This window comes from Lycium ferocissimum, chromosome 3, assembly GCF_029784015.1.
Source record: "Lycium ferocissimum isolate CSIRO_LF1 chromosome 3, AGI_CSIRO_Lferr_CH_V1, whole genome shotgun sequence".
Classification (NCBI taxonomy): domain Eukaryota; kingdom Viridiplantae; phylum Streptophyta; class Magnoliopsida; order Solanales; family Solanaceae; genus Lycium; species Lycium ferocissimum.
This window is the reverse complement of record NC_081344.1, coordinates 790,075-807,511: the sequence shown is the minus strand read 5'-3', so window position 1 is coordinate 807,511 and position 17,437 is coordinate 790,075. Positions and strand designations below refer to the sequence as shown.

Below are 17,437 nucleotides of genomic sequence, written 5' to 3'. Positions count from 1 at the left end.
TTGTTGCCATATAAAGATGGATAATCAAATCTTGTGTACCTTTAAATTTATACAAGAGATTAAATAATGATCAGTAACTATTACATAATTAACTGAAATACTAAAATTAACTCTCAAACACATAAGAAGGTATTAACAAAACATGTACTATATAGTTATTCTTCTTTATCCCTAATAAGGCATTAAGAAGGGTTGTGGTGAAAGATTCTTTCGTGGTAAGTACTCCTTTATTCTTAATCAGAGGTGTCGGGTTTGAACTCTGGACATCGGGCCGAGCTTTACCCTCGATATAAATTTCTCGACACGAATCCAGTGAAAACCCAAAAAAAATCCCTACTAAGGCTTACTTCACAAACTCCTAGAGAAAGACCAGTAAAGAAGGAAAAAATACAAAACCACCAAATCCAATTCTCTCTTTGGCTATATATTGAATGCAAAAAGTAATTTCTCAGGTTAAATCAGTAAATTCAAAGCAGAAGGAGACATTTGAAAAGGTCAGTTCTCAGTTAGCTAGGAAAATGACAGTTAGAGAAGAGGGGGATAAGAAGCAGAAGAAGAGGGCCCTTTAGTAAATGATGTCCCACATGTGACTATCAAAAGTACTTAAACATAATTGAAATATCAATTCTTTTTTTCTGAAACTTTTGTCTAAAGGTAGCTTTTTTCACTCTTCCACAGCACATGGTGTGCTTCTCAAAGCATAAGTGAGGTCAGTGTTTCTCATTGGATATAAAGAGACATAACTTAGGGGGAAAAATGAAACCACATGCAAGAATACAACATAAGTATTTTTCAAGAATCACTTGCAAGACTTCTGGTTGGATTACCAATTTTTGCATGTTCTTCAAATTGATCTTTTTTAGTCATCCTTTCTTTCAACTACTCTAGGTATGTGCCTTAAATTTCTGCTTACACAATTATTAATATATGATTACAAGAATTCAAGCTCACCAACGATGTCACATTTAGCTGTCATCACAAGAATGTCCCTTTTCTGAAAATGAACAATTTTGCTGATGAGTTCTTGTTTTCGAAAGGGAGCCTTGGGAGCAACGGTAAAGTTGTCTCCGTGTAACCTATAGAGTCATGGGTTTGGGTTCGAGCCATAGAAGCAGCTACTTGCATTTCCGGACCCTGCATGAACTGCGTTTCCCGGACCCTGCGTGAAAGCGGGATGCTTTGTGCACCGGGCTGCCTTTTTGAGGCAGTTCTTTTTTTCGAAGGGGGGCCTTGGAGCAACCGTAAAGTTGTAGGTCACGAGTTCAAGTCGTGGAATCAGCCACTGATGCTTGCATCAGGGTAGGCTGCGTACATCACACCCCGTTGAGGTGCGGCCCTTCTCTGGACCCTGCGTGAATGGGGATGCTTTGTGCACCGGGCTGCCTTTTTGAGGCATTGCTGTTTTCATATTGTAGCTTTGCAGCATTTTGTTTATATGGAACGGAATATAAATGCCGCTGAAACTCTTCTCTCAATCTTTCAGAAAACAGAAGGTGGCAGGTGTTTGATAAATCTGTTTGTTTGCTGAAGGACTCATGGATTTCTAAAATGGGAAAGAGAAGAAACTGGTTCACCTTTGTCAAAAGATTTTTCATTCCTGAGACAGAACCAACAGCCGATCAAAAGGTTTGAATTTCAAAGATTTTGTTGCTTACTAGTGAGTAATCTTTGGATATCTAAACTGGAATTATGAAAAATCTTTCAGAAACCAAAGAGATGGAAATGTTGCTTTATGAGAAGGTTCAAGTTGAGGAAATGTCCTGCCATAACATCAGCACCTCAGCAAACATCAGCTGATGCGAAAGAAACACCTCAGCAAACTTTAACTGAGGCGAAAGAGCAGCAAATAAAACATGCTTTGGCCGTTGCTATAGCAACAGCAGCAGCTGCTGAGGCTGCTGTAGCTGCTGCCAATGCTGCTGCTGATGTTATCCGTCTAACGAATACTCCAAATGAATTCAGAAGGAAACGAAAACAAGCTGCCATTAGAATCCAAAGTGCTTATCGTGCCCACCTGGTAAGCATCCAGTTTCAAGATTATTTACATATTTTGTTGAGAATTTAAGTAGTATCTTGTAAGTTAAAGTACGAAGTCGCCTAAATAAGTTTAAAGGCCAAAGTGAAATCTTGTAAGGTTACGATGAATCCTAGTTAATAGCAGAGCGTAATGTAGGTTTGGACATAGCAGGACTTGAACTGTGACTGAAGCCCAGTGCTCTATCAACTGAGCTACACGCCCAGAAAAAGATAATGAAGTAAATAAGGATTACAGAAAAAAGGCTGGCCTCTTTCTTCTCATCTTATTAAAGGAGTGCGACTATTTATTATGAGGCTCGTACTATAGAGCAAGCAGAAGAAATCCTAAGGCCACACTTTGTCTTTTTGCCCTTTGGCAGTTAATTATATCGGCCATAAGGTGGTCTATCACCTCGGTTGGGGAAAAAAGCTTTTTTGTTGTCCAAATATCCCTTTCCGCTTTATTAAACTCTTCTCTAACAAGGTAGGCATATTTTTAAGAATTTATGCTGTGTTTATGGCTACTTATTCTTTTCCTTTTAACTTTTCAAAAAAAATTTCTGACCATTGCTGAAATGAACTGGTGCCTGATCTTTGACCTTGCGAAATGTTGTGCAGGCCAAGAAAGCATTAAGTGCTTTAAAGGGTCTTGTGAAGCTCCAAGCAGTGATTAGAGGTGAAATTGTGAGAAAAAGACTCACTGCCAAATTGAAGTGCATGTTGCCACTTCAAAAGTCAAAAACAAGAGTTTATCAAATTAGACTCCCTTACTTTGAAGATTATCATGACAATAATGACAAGAAACTCATCAATAGCCCCAGGGAAAGTATGAAATCTAAAGACCTAGAGGTCAGAAATTCAGCTTTTCTCTAATTTAAGGTTCCAAACATGGTTCAACTATTAAATCTAGAAAGAGACCTATCCAAAATTAATAAGATATATCTATCTAGTCCTTACAAGTTTGAAACTTATTATTTATATGGTTTTGTTAATTGGCAGCTTAAATGCAAGAGCCTAAGGACTTGGAATTTCAACTTGGCTTCAGAACAAGACAGTGAAGCCTTGTGGTCAAGAAGGGAAGAAGCCATTGAGAAAAGAGAGCATTTGATGAAATACTCGTTTTCACATCGGGTAACTTCATTCATGCTTGCATTCTCTCGCACATTTGTTATTAAAAGTAGGAGTTATCACACTATCAATGTATTTTAACATGTTGTACCAGATAACCTGCCTTATTTTCCTAGATTACTAATCTTATGTTTTATGAACGGGTACCTAAAATATCTTTTTAAATGACTTGAAAGTATATTGCTTCTTTTCAGGAGAGAAGAAACGATCAAACTTTACAAGAAGTATTAACCAGACAGCAAAACAGAAGAACCTGCAGGTTTGATCAGTTGGCAGAAATTGAGGCACCAAGAAAAGCAGGCTTATTTGACAAATTGAGATCATTTACACACTCAAATATTCCTCTAGGTGACATGAATGGGATGACGCAACTTCAAGTGAGAAAAACGCATAGAGCAGATTGCATCGAGGACCTACATTCTCCTTCTTCACTCCCAAGAAGATCATTTTCTAATGTAAAACAAAAGTCAAATATTGATGTTAACTCTTTACCAAATTCTCCTATATTTCCTACTTACATGGCTGCCACAGAATCTACAAAGGCAAAAACAAGGTCGATGAGCACACCAAAGCAACACCTAAGGTTTGACGAGACATATTCGGGTCAATGTTCTCCTTATAACCTCAAAATTTCTTCTTGGAGATCTTTTAACGGTGAAACGAGTGACAGTACCAGAAAGAGCAGAACTTCTAGCAGATAGCTCTGAATGTACAAGGTGTTTACCAAGATTGAAGAATTTCTGTTCTTAGATCCCATATATTTTCTATCAAGCTTATTCTAGATTCAGGACTGCTTTGTTACAGCTCAAAAAACCTGGCTCTTGGAAGAACATGAGCGTCGTGCATTATTATTACTACTATTCTTATAACGACAGCATCCACGCCGGCTTGCTCTTATCTCAACTATTTCACCGAGTATTGTTAACTTCAACCAGTACTAGTACCGAGTAACTCTGTCCACAAAAGATGAGTGTTGACTTGTTTATGCAGTACATCCAGCAAGGGAAATCAGAAACTCCTAGATTTACACCATTACTTCTAGACATGAAAACAATCAGAAACTGGAGCTATAATTAGAGAAAGCTCCTTGCTGATAACCAGTGGACATCTTTTGTTACTGGTTTTAACACTTCCAGTAACTTCCCACAGTGAGTATATAGTTCAAAATTTTCTCCCTTTCCCTGCTTGTTTTCCCTTGTTTTATTTATTTGTTGATATATTTGTTTTGGGCGCTTCTGAGTTGAGTATATTGGTGGAAGAATTGTTGTTTGATGTCCTTCAAACCAGCCACTCTATTATTTCATGTAAATTTCTTTGAAGAATAAACTTAGAATTTAAGTCTTACCTTTCTGATTAAACCATTAATTTTGAAACTACGGAAAATGGATTGGACCTATCAAATGTAGAAGGAACAGCATTTTGACAAACAATCAAAATGGAAAAAGAGGGTTCTTCATAATTGACAATTGGTCTCTACATGAGCGTGGTTGTTGCTTTCTATTGATAATATAGAATTCTGAAGGTATTGATCTGGTATTCTGGTTGCCTGTTTGATGAAATAATCTAAAAGTCCTCGGTAAAATGTGATTAGCAACTAGCCATTAGAAAGAAACAAGAAGTAAGCTCCTCATTTCTATTGGCTTAAAAAGTCTATGGTACATTCAATGTAACAAAATAACACTCAGCTAAGCTTGACAGATATCGCATACTACAAATTTGTAAACTTTTGGAACAGAAGGCCATCAGCAAGATAACGACAATTGACAAGAAATACTAATTGTGATGCTCGAGCTGCCACATAAGAGAATGAGATAGTCGGAAATGTCTGATCCTTGATGATGACATCTATACAGAGTAGAAGCAGCCCTCCTGTATGTTTTGCATTAATGATAAAAATTTCCAGGAGCAGCTCTGCTGATCTAACATCTCGAAACCAGATAAAATTTACTTGACCGTTTGCTCGAACCATTCCTTGCAATGGCCCAAGCCGGAAGATTTGTATGTCCACCATCAAGAGGAGTCTGTGTCTTAAGTATAAGCATGCTTTTCCGATAGTCTTGGAGTTGATTTGAACCAGAAAATGATTATCTAATCAGTTTTTTTACCTCCAGTATTTTTCACAAATAGCTGATTTCTTAAAGTTTCGACTATCTTATCTAAAATGTCACCATTGGAAGCTAGATAATCTTCAGCATCCTGTCTACTATTTAAAACCTGTCCATCTATGAAGTAGCTCCCTCCTCCTTTCAGAATGACTTCATGTTCACAAGCCAATTCCAAAACCTCAGACTCGATGCAAAAGCCTCTGCCGTACTGTATCCTCAGTTCAGCTTCTGTTGCTGCAGGAGCTAGCTTATTTTTAACCACTTTTACACAGATCCCAAGACCAGTAATCTGGGGGAAAAAATCCAAGCAAGCACTAATTTAGGGAATAAAATAATTAATAAAGCCAGTGAAAAAACAACAAAATGAACTCATCTCAGACTAGTCCATCTGAAAAAAGGGGAATAAGCAAAACAAAAAAATGCAGGTAAAGAGTTCCCTTTTTAGTTTTTGATGCTGGGGTGAATATAAGGATTAATGATGCAGTTGCATATTTGGCCAATTATGTTGGTGACAAATTTAAAAAATCAGTTGGGAAATATCACATTCTCCTTCCCATGCTCCAAGGAAAGAGAACGGAATGACGGATACAGAATAACTCATACAACCTTCTAAAAGAATCGTGACATCAAGAATCTAGGTTGTCACATCTAAGAAAAAAAATAAACAAATTTTAATATTTGGAAGGCCATATAGGATAATTATCATAACCGGTTAATAAACATATTTCTGAAGGTACGAATGAATGAGTCAGAAACATGCAATATCTACCTTATCCCTGGTCGTAAGCAATTGTTTTCTAATCATTTTAAGCCGTACGGCAGCATAAAAAGGTAAAGCATTTCCACCACAAGTTACTTCGTCCATATGCCCGGAGCCTCGAACTAATCCTTTGTCAGATCTTCTTACCTAAATAGAAGTCAGATCAGTATGCCAACTGTTGCAGAAAGCAGATAGCAACGTATAATGTGTTCTAATAACCAGATCAGACCTGATTAATGAAAATAATTAGTGTGCTAGAGTTGCATAACGAATAATGAATTTTACGTAGTGCTTGTGTCATAATCTTTGATTGCAAGCCTTTAGGAGAGTCACATAAAGTAGCATCAAGCTCAAGTTGGGGAACAAGAGCTGCCACCTGTTAAAAGAAAGAAAAATTAAAAAACCTTCAGAAGCAAAGATGGCTGATAATTTATAAAAGGGAAAGATGATCCGCCTGGAATTATAAAGGGAATCACTTACACTATCGACCACGATTACATCCATGGATCCACTTTTTGTCAGGGTATTGACAATACTCAGTAAATTCTCAGCAGAATCTGGCTGTGAAATAAGGAGATTTTCTACATTAACCCCTATTGCTTCGGCAATAGAGGGGTTCATTCCGTTTTCGACATCCAGATATGCACAATAACCTATCAGTACAAAAGAAATAGGATGAGAGAAAACAAAATTTGAAAATTGTAGAGGAAGGAAATACTAAAATGGCTATAAGATTTCACACTGACAATTCTGGATATCATTATCTCATGCTAAACCTTGAGATGTTTCCTTCCAAAAGGTAAATCATCCTTACCTCCGAGAGCTAGAACCACTTCGTTGTTTACTTTTCATTAATTCTTTAGAGTAGTCTGATTGGAAAGAACAATGGACTGTATAATGTCCATGAGTACATGTACGTCTGCAGATCAACATGTTTAGTATCATGACTATCTAAAGTCTTTTTCTGTTCAAGGCTTAAGTGTGCCTTTGCCAACACTAAGATTAAAAGCAAACTAGATCAAGGAAGAACTCATTGTTTCTAATCAAAATTAAGAACATGATTAGAATAAACTGTTTTGAGAGACACCTAAGGGTGTGACCTAGTGGTCAATGAAGTGGGAGGAAAACCATGAGGTCTCAGGTTCAAATCTCAGCGGAGACAAGAAAACACCAGGTGATTCCTGAGATATAAAACAATCTAGAAGCACTTGATCCATTTCTAAGCCCATCTATATAAACACACAAAATTTACAGCCGTGACATCTATGCAAAAGAAAAAAACTTAGGAGAGTAACCAACTGGGAAGGATAAATTTTCTGTTCATTCTATCATTAAGTGCTATTTAAAATAAAACAAACGCATACAATATGTAAATAAGCTAGAAAAGCAAAGATCAGTATATTTTTCACCTCCAAGCTTTTGAGCCTCTCTAATTACATGAAGGGCAAGTGTTGTCTTCCCAGATGCTTCTTGTCCATAAATTTCAACAATTCTTCCCTTTAGAAGGAAATTCAAATGAACTGCAACTGTTAATACCAGCAATATCCTTAAGACGAGTATAGTATCAGTAATTTGATTCAGAGAAGCAGCGGGCACTAAAATCATTATACAGATTAGTACGAAGTCAAAACACATAAAGAATTACTCTGATTCAGAAAAGTAACAGGCACTAAAATCATAATTTTACAACTAATAATATATCCATTTAGTGAAGCCTCACAGCTGAAAAGAAGGAGAATAGGCATGTAACTATATTCGGCAATTATGCCATTTTAAACCTTTAAAAGAACACTTTTAATTGGATGCAGACCTTAAACAAGTCGGGTGAGAACGGCAGCTGATTTATAAATCAAATACGGGTATAAGCTAAGACAATTATAGACTATACTTTCCTAATCCTCCTCCTTCCCTTCCCCCTCAAAGAAAAAAAAAAGAACCCAACTTCTAACGAAGAAAAATTGCAAACCCTATCAACAACATATTTCAAGAGATATACATCATGGCCCAATGAAACATACACAAAATCAGCCATTACTTGTTTGGGATTACAAATATCTAGACAACACATCAGCACCACATGAAGACCCCACTTTTACAACTGGTGTCGATGACAAATCTATGTTTGGAATAAAAACACTTAACGTAATCACTTTATATAAAATCACCTTGGGTAGTCCTCCAACCCCAAGTGCTAGATCAAGCCTCAATGAGCCAGTAGGTATTGCAGAAGCACGTCTAGCACCAAAGAATCGCTGCAACGACAACATTGATTCTTTGCAAAAATCGCCTTCAAGCTGTGAGAGCGCCGAATGCAGTGCAGTTGCTTTCTCTGCCGTTTTGGTGTCATCTTGGATTTCATCAAATTCACCTTCTGAACGTTTCAATAGATAACAAGATTGGAGTTATCTAGCTAAAGACATTTGAATCCTCCAGGAGTATATTGATATGTTTACCTCAATAAGTATTATGTTTGATACTACGTTGAAAGATAAAGAATAATACCACAAAATTAACAAATGCAAAACATATTTCACCAAGCAAAGTTGTGGATACGTGAGCAAGCAACCTCACTGAGAATGAGTTACCATGCTAAAAAAAGCTATCAACTACTCATCAACATGTTCACAATTCTTGGCAAAACTGAATAATTTCTTCTCCCTAATCCTAATATATCAAGGGTTGATGTCCACGAGTGACCCTCTTTTAATCTTTGACTAATCAGGAAACAAGATACTTAAAAAAACTTAATCCGAGATGCAGGTAGAATGGAGCCTTTCTTCTATGTAAAACTCACTAACCCACATTATTCACTCTCTTTTTTCCCGTTTCTTAGTCAGTGTTATTCGGATCACATCGAATAATAGAAGAAAGCTTCACATAGAGATTAAGCATACAATCCCAAGAAGGGTACTCAAAGAAAAAACCTTCTATTCTCTCTGTCCCAATTTAGGTGACACTCTTTCCTTTTTAATCAGTGTCAAAAAGAATGACACCTTTCTACATTTAATAACAATTTAACTTTAAACTTCCTATTTTACCCTTAATGAGATGATTTATACCCACACAAATATCTATTGCTTATTTTGGACACAAGTTTCAGAAGCCTTCCTTTCATTCTTAAACTCCGTGCCAGTCAAACACCTTCACATAAATTGAGACAGAGGGAGTATAAAATTCTAGCCTGGAATCATGGTACAGCAAAATTCAACCCTCACAGAGTTTGGAAAACTAGATAAAGATGGTACTCCCTCCATCTCAAATTATATGTCGCTTTTTTCCTTTACACGCCCCTTAGAAATATTATTAATGAGGGAGTATTTGACTACTTAACCCTTATTTATGTCTAAGTTACAGTTTCTCTCTATTAAATATTTACTCTATTTATGTGTCTATTTCCATTAATGACAAAATTCTACTAAGGGTTTTATAAGAATAAATAATTAAACAAGAAAAGATAGTTTTTAACCACCTGCTGAAGATGCATAAGCACTCAACATCCTTCTCCAAGCAATTCCATTCTGATAACAAGAAAACATAATAAGCAGAAAACTTTTGACAAAAACAGAAATAAGACTTATGACTGAATTTTAAGTTCAAAATAACAAAAACCCATAACTCCAAAAAAAATCCTTTTTTTTTTTCTTGTGTATATGTAAAGAGAAAAAAGAATTACCTGGGGTTTGCACAAAGGGGAAAAAGAAAGGCTACGAGAGAAAGAGGGAATGAAACGAAGAAATTGAGGCACCATTATTTGTTCTTTAGAACATTTGTGCCACTCTTGGAGCTTTTAGTAGTAGCTGTATTGTCCTGCCATTAATCTACAAGCAGAGCTTGGTTTTTTTTTTTTTTTCTTTTATAGTACAAGAAAGGAGAGGGTGCATTTTTTTTCTTAAAAAAAAAAAATTATATACTCAGATATGCATAGTTGACTGACTAAACATTAAAGAAAGTTAATAGGGAAAATACATAAAAAAAAAAAAAAAAAAAAAAAAAAATCAATGTATAGTCGGATTAATTATGACGCACTCAATCTTTGCGGGCGACTTATAATCCCCCAGTCTTAATTTTTCAATATTTTAGTGACCTTTTAGCGCTGATTTTTAGTGACCCCTAATTTTTTAACTTACGTGTTGTACACGCGCCTTTTAAATTTTCAAAGCAGCATTATTTTTTAACTCCCTTTTCATTTTACCTCCTTAGACATAAACAAAATTCATTTCCACTCCCCTCTCTCTCTCATCAATTTTCACCGCATTTGCACTGTTTACCTTGATAATTTTCAACCGATCTTCCACCACATACATTAATTCGCGTAATACTTAGTGATTTGTAGGGTCATTTTTGCATTCTCAAGTTTGGTGAAGTTTGTTTTGCTGAAGAAGGCTATCATTCGTGATTTTGCAGGTTTAGATTTTTTCGTTTTGTGTATTTTGTAGTGTATTTCTCTACTGATATAGTTTGCTTGTTAGGGTTTTGACACATTTAATTATTTGCTTGCATTCTAGGGTTTTGAATCGGGTGTTTGTTAATGTAGGGTTTTTTTAGTAGAATGAGGTAAATGAACGAGTAACTTTTGCTGCTGATTTTGTTAAAAATCATATGTTTCCCTTTGATGTTGCTTGTTGGTGAGAAGTTTTGTTGCTTTGTAATTTAAGGGTTTTGTTAAGTATTGTTGCTTTGTAACTTTCAGGTATGGCTGATTTTATTTATGTTACGTTGAGATGGTTTTATGGTGGGGTATTTGATTTAAGTAGTGGTGTGCCAATATATGAGGGTCGTAATTGTACAGAATTCTTAGATGTTGATGTTGATAGATTATCATATTTTGAGCTTAAGGACTACATAAAGGAATTAGGATATAGAGCCCGTTTGGATTGGCTTATAGCTTAAGATATAGTTTATAAATTTGAAAAAAATAAGTTGGGGTAGTCCAACTTATTTTTTTTTGATAAATAAGTTAAATGGGTCCAATTATTTTTTTGAGCCACCAAACACTCAAAAAAGCTGAAAACAGCTTATAAGCCAACTTATAAGCCAATCCAAACGGGCTCATAGTCCAAGTTGTGGTTTTAAGGTGAAGTCCCCTAATAATGACATTCTTGTAGATATACTTACTGACAAGGATATTTTTGACCTTTCCCTAAGTTTGAAAGATGGGGACATTGTAGAGATTTATCTGCCACATGGTAGATGAACCAGATGTGCCCCATTGCCTTTGGAATATATTGTTCCCAACAACTAAACAAAAAGTGATGCTTTTAATAAAGTTGGTAAGGGTATCCAATGTGAACCAAATGTTTCTCAAAGCAACCCTAATGAGAACCCAGCCACTGAAAATACACCACTTGAAACTGTAGCAACTATTACTTCACCTCTCAATTTCCCACTAATTCTTCAACCCCACAAACAGAAGCTGCTGAAAACTCACCCAAACAAACCGAACACGAAGATGGTGAAAATGCAAAGCAAGTAAGTAGTGACCCGTTGACTCTCAATCAACAGATTCTGATGTTGAATCAGATGTTGAATCTGATGTTGAATCAGTCTATGTGGCAGTATTTGATGGTCCAGATGGTGATGATGTACATGAGGAAGATAGAACATTTAGGGCTGAAAGGAGGGCTTATAAGAGAAGGACTAGAAGAGAGAAAAAGGGGCAACCTAACATTGATGATGTACCTTTAGGTGAAGTTGAACAAGACATAGGATTTGATGAAATAGAACCTAATAAAAGAGATTTGGAAGGAAGGGTAGGTGGTGATGAACCTTTTTACTTTAGTTCTGATGCATATAGTTGTACATCTGATGAGGATGATGCTGAGGAGGGGGTAACCTTGAAACCTAGAAGGGAAAGTAAATACATAAGGTTTGACCCTACATGTAAGAAGGTAGTATGGCAACTTGGTATGATTTTTCAGAGTGTTAATGAGTTTAGAGATGTTGTGACTAGATATTCACTTCAGAAGCATATTCAGTTAGATAAGTTTGTCAATGAGCCTTCAAGGGTGAGGGTCACATGTAGGGATGATTGTCCTTGGTTAATTTATGTTAAACTGGACAATTCAACCAAGAATTTTCAAATCAAAACATACTATCCTAAACATAGATGTGTTCAGACCACAAGGAACTATATGTGCAATTCTAAGTACCTAGCCAGCCACTACAAAGATAGAATTACTGAACAACCAAACATCATATTTTGCAAACTCAAGAGGCAATTAGGAAGGAAATTGGTGTACATGTTAGCAAGTCCACTGTTAGGAGAGCTAGATCTAAGGTTTTACTAGAGATCATGGGTGATCAAGAAAAAGAGTTTGGAAGAATACTTAATTACAAAGATGAAGTGTTGAAAATAAATCTAGGAAGTACTTGTGTGGTGAAAGTGTCTACTACAGAATTTCTTTGAAAATGATAGGTCTTGCTTCTTAGGTTTCTACATCTATTTTGATGCCTTGAAAAGGTCATTTTTGAGTGGTTGTAGAAGATGCATTGGGTTAGATGGCTGTTTCTTAAAGGGTTGTAGCAAGGGTCAACTGCTAGTTGCTGTGGCTAAGGATGGCAACAACCAGATGTTGCCAATTGCTTGGGCTGTTGTGGAGTATGAGAACAAAACCACATGGACTTGGTTTATGAAAATATTGATTGAAGACTTGAACTTAGGCGATGGGACTGGTTACACAGTCATTTCAGATATGCAGAAGGTACTAAACTGTTGATTTTATATTGTTTATATTGTTACATTTTGCTGATTTTATATGCAGAAGGTACTAAACTGTTCCTTTTTCAGGGGCTTCTTGTCACTATAAAAGAGCTCCTACCAGAAGTGGAGCAAAGGCAATGTGCTAGACAGATCCTTGCAAACTGGTCAAAAAAGTGGGGAGGCCTTGAAAGAGAGGTGATTTTTGGAAATGTGCTAGAAGCACATTTAAGGCAGATTTGAGGAGAAATTTGGACAAATTAGAGCTGCTTGGTGGTGAAAAGATTGTTGAGGACTTACTCTACTACAAGGAACACATTTTTTGTAAGGTATACTTTAATACTGAAACTAAGTGTGACATCATTGACAATAATATGGCTGAGAGCTTTAATGCTTGGATCTTGCCTGCAAGACACAAGACCATCATAACCATGCTAGAAGAGATTAGGATGAAGGTAATGACTAGGATAAGCGTGATGAGGTCTTTTGCAAACACTTGGGTCACAAGAATATCTCCAATGGCATTAAGGACATTAGAAGAAAACATGGGGAAGTCAATGAACGTAATATTGTGTTTAATGGTGAGCATGGGTTTGAGATTCTTGATGGTCCATATCAAAGACACTGTTGATATTGTCAATGAGAAATGTAGTTGTAGGTCATGGCAGCTCAAAGGAATACCATGTCCACATGCCATTTGTGCCATGTTGTACAAGAAGTATGAACCTATTGACTATGTCCATGAATACTATAGCAAGAAGAACTGGTTCAAAACCTATTGTCACTACATTCAACTAATGACAAATATGGCAATGTGGCCTAGGTCTGCTAATCCTGCTATTGCACCACCAATCATCAGAAAAATGCCAGGCAGGCCCTCAAAAGCAAGAAGGAAAGAGGCCAGTGAAACAAAGAAATCTGGAAAAATGCCAAGAACAGGCATGCTGATGACTTGCAGCCAATGTGGAGGTAAAAACCACAATAAAAGAGGCTGTCAGAGGGTATGTCCTTCCTACAATTTTCTTAACTTTGCACTGCACTATTGAATTTTTATGACTTTGCATTTTACTTGTAGAGTGGAACATGGGTCGCTTTCTTTCGCTTCTCAAACATTTGATGCTTCTCAAACCAATGATGCCTCTCAAACTAATGATGCCTCTCAAACCTTTGTTGCTTCTCAAACCAATGCCGCTTCTCAAATAACTGCTGCTTCAAACAATGTCCCAAGGCCAACGGGGAGACCAAGAAAAGCACCTGTGGTACCTGAAACTCCTCCAAGACCAAAGGGTAGGCCAAGAAAAGATCCTAATGTGCCTAGTGCTCCTCCAAGACCAAGGGGAAGGCCAAGAAAAGAACCTGCAGTTGCTACTCCAAAGCCTAGAGGAAGGCCAAGAAAAGAACCTGCAGTTGCTACTCTAAAGCCTAGAGGAAGGCCAAGAAAGGTAACAGAGGTTGTTGCTAGTCCTGCCCCTGCTGTTCTCAAAAGAGTTGATTCTGAGGGTCCCCCTTCTTACCCAAATAAAAGATCTAAAACAGTTGGTATGGGAGTCTTTGTTGCTGAAAGTGGTTATACATCCCTGAATGTAAGTTTAATATTTTCTTTACAATGGCATTGGTATGTGAAGTTGTGAAGTGACTAATTTTCAAATTTGTTTATTGCAGCATGGCATGCCTACTAGTAGAGTGCTGAATTTTGGTGGTAAACATCAAGCAAGTCAGCCTATAAGATCTGCTGAAGTCACAGGAGACCTTGGTCACAAGGCACGGCAAGGGATGAGGTACAAAGGCAAACCATGCTACTCAAGAAGCATGCTTGATGAGATTAGAAGGGACAAACTCAACAAGGCCACTAGCAGCAAAGGAAAGAGGCCATGGAAGTGATGACCATTATTTAGATGACTAGAATTAAGTTGTTTTTGGATATTAAACACTTTGTATGAATTCGGCAGTTTGGAAGACTTGAATTAGCAGTTACAATGACTTAATGTTTTCTGCTTAATTAAGTGTTAGAATGACTTATTAATCATACTTGTTTGTGTCCATTATTTGTGCTTTGTTAGCTGTGGTGCTGTGATTTGGGCAGTGTGTACATTGAGCACTAAAGTTAAATGTGTAGTGTATGTACTGTGCAGTGTGTGTACATATAAATGTGGGCAGATTTCTGTGGCGGCTTGAATTTAGGTACATTGACATTGATCGAAATGAATTGATCGATTGACGATTCAATTCAATCTAATTGAATTCATGTACATTATTGGTAGTTGGGAAGGCTAATGAGAATTGTAACCATTCAATATCATCACCTATAAATAGCCTATTAAGTTTGTCCATTTCAACTCATCCCTACACCATTCCTTCTCATTCAAACAACGAATTTCATAGCAAAATGCCTCTAGGTGAAGATGAACTGATTTACTTCGAGAAGAAACTAACCAAATCATACGTTGACAACGATGACTTTGTAAGTGTTATTTTGCAAAATTATTTCAATTGATGTGTTTAATTATTCATAATGCCTCATGTATTTTGTGCAGATCCTACCTTCTAACATACAAGATTTTCTTCCAAACACAACTACACAAGCTGTTATTTTCTACGAGCAGCGTGAATACAATATGATGTATAAGGTTGGCGCGCATACCCTCTGCCAAGGGTGGAAGGATTTCATTGATGCAAACCTTCTAAGGGAGGGACACGTCTTATGCTTTAATGGTTGTGAACATAATGAGAAAGTAACCTTCTTTGTTAATATCAAGAGGGAAGTTATCGAAATAGATTAGGTTTCTCCCTATTATGTAAAGTTTATGAATTATCAATGAAATCTATATCTATAAACTTTATCTTTATCTATGGTTTTTCTTCTCAAGTTGAATGAAGACAACTTTTAAATTGAATATCCATGACAAGAAACTTCTTCAACTTACATACATAAAGTGAATAACAATCACTTAAACATCCTTCAACATACAAAGATGTAATCCTACTATGGCAATCGACATTGGTAATGGTTGTTCAAAAACACCCAATAAACCAAATAACAACACCAAAGAAACACAAAATCAAAAACTTGTTAATAGTAAAGCATCTACACCTCTTCTCTTGTTCAAGCTTCATCACTTTCATCTCTTCTTCAAGCTTTGACACTTTCATCTCTTCTTCAACCTGTAACACTCTCATCTCTTCATTTGTAGTGATATTCTCATTACCGATGGCCATTTCAATATTGTCATTACCAATATCTCTATCAATGCAAGAAGACTCTCCTTCTTCCATTTCATTTGTCAAACCAACTTCTTCCGCCATTTTCTTCTTCAATTCCACTGCTTGCTCTTCCATTTTCTTCTTCAATTCCACTGCTTGCTCTTCCATTTTCTTAATCAATTTGTGAATAACAAACTTAGACCTTTCATCAATAGGATCATCCCTCCATTCAAAGAACTTACATTTCTTAGCCTATAAAATAAATTCAACTCATGTTAGGCACACTGTAATGTGTGGCAGAAATAAGGCACGCAACATAAAAAAATAAAAAAATAATCGTACCCCATAGAATGGGCATGTCCAAAATCTTCTTCCGGGATTATGAGGAGACCAAGAAATCTGCATTTTTAATAATACTTCGTCTTTGGCATCGCACTTGACGCTTCATCTTTGGATCGTCATTTTGAGTACAAAGATTATTCAACTCCGATTTGAACTCTTTCATTAAGAACCCTAGAAAAAAAATTAAGTGAAAGATATAACATATAAATAAAAGATGAGAATAACAATGAGATTGGAGAAAATAATACTTACCACTAGAATGCATGGCACAGATTTCAAATTTTGTTTTTCTTCAAGCTTTGGCAACAATGGAGTCAAAATTAGAAAATGAAGAGAGAAGGAAGAGAAAATAAAGGGGGAGGGGGGTGGGCCAAGTTTTTTCCCGTTATTTTTTATCCACGTGGCAAAAAAAAATAAGTCAAATGCCCCCTCACGCGCTGCTTGGTCGTGTAGTCACGCATAGTGCCAGCACAATGCTAAAAGGTCACTAAATTACTGAAAAATTAAGACCGGGGGGGGTAATAGGTCGCCTGCAAAGGTTGGGTGCGTCATAATTAATCCGACTATATGTTTGGGGGGGGGGTATGTATTTTCCCAAGTTAATACTACTTCAATAAATTTATAATTGAATGTATAAAGTTTAAAACTGTAAGGCACACATTTTAAATCTACTTAAAACTTAAATTTTTTTAAATTAAATTCTTTCAAGATTGATGGAAGAAATTTATAATTCTAGCTTGTTTCGTAGATCTCTTAGTGATGATGTAACGCTTGAATTGACGAAGATTTACGTCCAAACTTTCAGCAAATGGGTATCTAATTCTATTTTTATAAAAATGGTTAATTATTATATTATAAAAAAAATGGTTATATGAGGGTAATTGTACTGTTCTAAAGTTGGTTGCTGATGTTATAGGTAAAATGTTCTTTATAGAGAAATAAAATATAACATAAAAGATTGCTTCTGAAAAAACTTAGCTGTTATAGAGATATATGTTGTTATACGTGAATCTTTGTATGAATATTGTTATAGAGAGGTCTGACTGTATTAGATTACACATTTGTAATTAGTTTTAGTAAATAATTATTTGGATAACCAGGTTAAACTATCCTATTGGATTTTGCAATTTTATGTGTGTTTATGCATGGTTCAACTTAAATACCACAATATATACAACTTTTATGCTA

General features: G+C 36.2%; 4 protein-coding genes across 6 annotated transcripts; 2 read left to right on the top strand and 2 right to left on the bottom strand.

The window, feature by feature from the left end:
- Positions 1-670: 670 nt before the first annotated feature.
- Positions 671-4,324, top strand: LOC132049126 (protein IQ-DOMAIN 12-like). Of its 2 annotated transcripts, none has more exons than XM_059439799.1 (6): positions 671-888; positions 1,484-1,626; positions 1,706-2,017; positions 2,635-2,865; positions 3,016-3,147; positions 3,339-4,324. In XM_059439799.1, the coding sequence occupies exons 2-6, from the start codon at positions 1,549-1,551 to the stop codon at positions 3,843-3,845; spliced, it is 1,260 nt and encodes a 419-aa protein (XP_059295782.1). In that variant the 5' UTR covers positions 671-888; positions 1,484-1,548; the 3' UTR covers positions 3,846-4,324. The 2 variants fall into 2 exon arrangements, with proteins under 2 accessions (XP_059295782.1, XP_059295781.1); XM_059439798.1 differs by lacking the exon at positions 671-888 and adding an exon at positions 895-1,241.
- An 880-nt stretch (positions 4,325-5,204) lies between these two features.
- On the bottom strand, positions 5,205-9,855 carry LOC132049127 (DNA repair protein recA homolog 2, mitochondrial). Of its 2 annotated transcripts, none has more exons than XM_059439800.1 (8): positions 9,683-9,855; positions 9,479-9,527; positions 8,175-8,380; positions 7,419-7,506; positions 6,490-6,662; positions 6,239-6,385; positions 6,019-6,156; positions 5,205-5,538 (listed from the first exon to the last, which is right to left on the bottom strand). In XM_059439800.1, exons 1-8 carry the CDS (start codon positions 9,755-9,757, stop codon positions 5,233-5,235), a joined length of 1,182 nt encoding a protein of 393 aa, XP_059295783.1. In that variant the 5' UTR covers positions 9,758-9,855; the 3' UTR covers positions 5,205-5,232. The 2 variants fall into 2 exon arrangements, with proteins under 2 accessions (XP_059295783.1, XP_059295784.1); XM_059439801.1 differs by having other exon boundaries at positions 8,175-8,377.
- A 3,225-nt stretch (positions 9,856-13,080) lies between these two features.
- LOC132050722 (uncharacterized) lies at positions 13,081-14,690 on the top strand. The gene is made up of 3 exons (XM_059442093.1): positions 13,081-13,675; positions 13,784-14,289; positions 14,369-14,690. Exons 1-3 carry the CDS (start codon positions 13,081-13,083, stop codon positions 14,585-14,587), a joined length of 1,320 nt encoding a protein of 439 aa, XP_059298076.1. The 3' UTR covers positions 14,588-14,690.
- Positions 14,691-15,718: 1,028 nt separating this feature from the next.
- On the bottom strand, positions 15,719-16,317 carry LOC132050721 (uncharacterized). The gene is made up of 2 exons (XM_059442092.1): positions 16,250-16,317; positions 15,719-16,159 (listed from the first exon to the last, which is right to left on the bottom strand). Exons 1-2 carry the CDS (start codon positions 16,310-16,312, stop codon positions 15,719-15,721), a joined length of 504 nt encoding a protein of 167 aa, XP_059298075.1. The 5' UTR covers positions 16,313-16,317.
- Between the last annotated feature and the right edge of the window lie 1,120 nt (positions 16,318-17,437).

Coding starts and splice junctions, on each gene's coding strand:
- LOC132049126 (XM_059439798.1), top strand. CDS start 1,139: ATGAACTGCGTTTCCCGGACCCTGCGTGAAAGCGGGATGCTTTGTGCA. Junction 1,242..1,483: donor AGGGGGGCCTTGGAGCAACC/GTAAAGTTGTAG, acceptor TCAATCTTTCAG/AAAACAGAAGGTGGCAGGTG. Junction 1,627..1,705: donor AACCAACAGCCGATCAAAAG/GTTTGAATTTCA, acceptor AAAATCTTTCAG/AAACCAAAGAGATGGAAATG.
- LOC132049127 (XM_059439800.1), bottom strand. CDS start 9,757: ATGGTGCCTCAATTTCTTCGTTTCATTCCCTCTTTCTCTCGTAGCCTT. Junction 9,528..9,682: donor CCCCTTTGTGCAAACCCCAG/GTAATTCTTTTT, acceptor TCTTGTTATCAG/AATGGAATTGCTTGGAGAAG. Junction 5,539..6,018: donor TGCTTACGACCAGGGATAAG/GTAGATATTGCA, acceptor TTTTTCCCCCAG/ATTACTGGTCTTGGGATCTG.
- LOC132050722 (XM_059442093.1), top strand. CDS start 13,081: ATGGCTGAGAGCTTTAATGCTTGGATCTTGCCTGCAAGACACAAGACC. Junction 13,676..13,783: donor GACTTGCAGCCAATGTGGAG/GTAAAAACCACA, acceptor TTACTTGTAGAG/TGGAACATGGGTCGCTTTCT. Junction 14,290..14,368: donor GTGGTTATACATCCCTGAAT/GTAAGTTTAATA, acceptor TGTTTATTGCAG/CATGGCATGCCTACTAGTAG.
- LOC132050721 (XM_059442092.1), bottom strand. CDS start 16,312: ATGCAGATTTCTTGGTCTCCTCATAATCCCGGAAGAAGATTTTGGACA. Junction 16,160..16,249: donor GGACATGCCCATTCTATGGG/GTACGATTATTT, acceptor TTTATTTTATAG/GCTAAGAAATGTAAGTTCTT.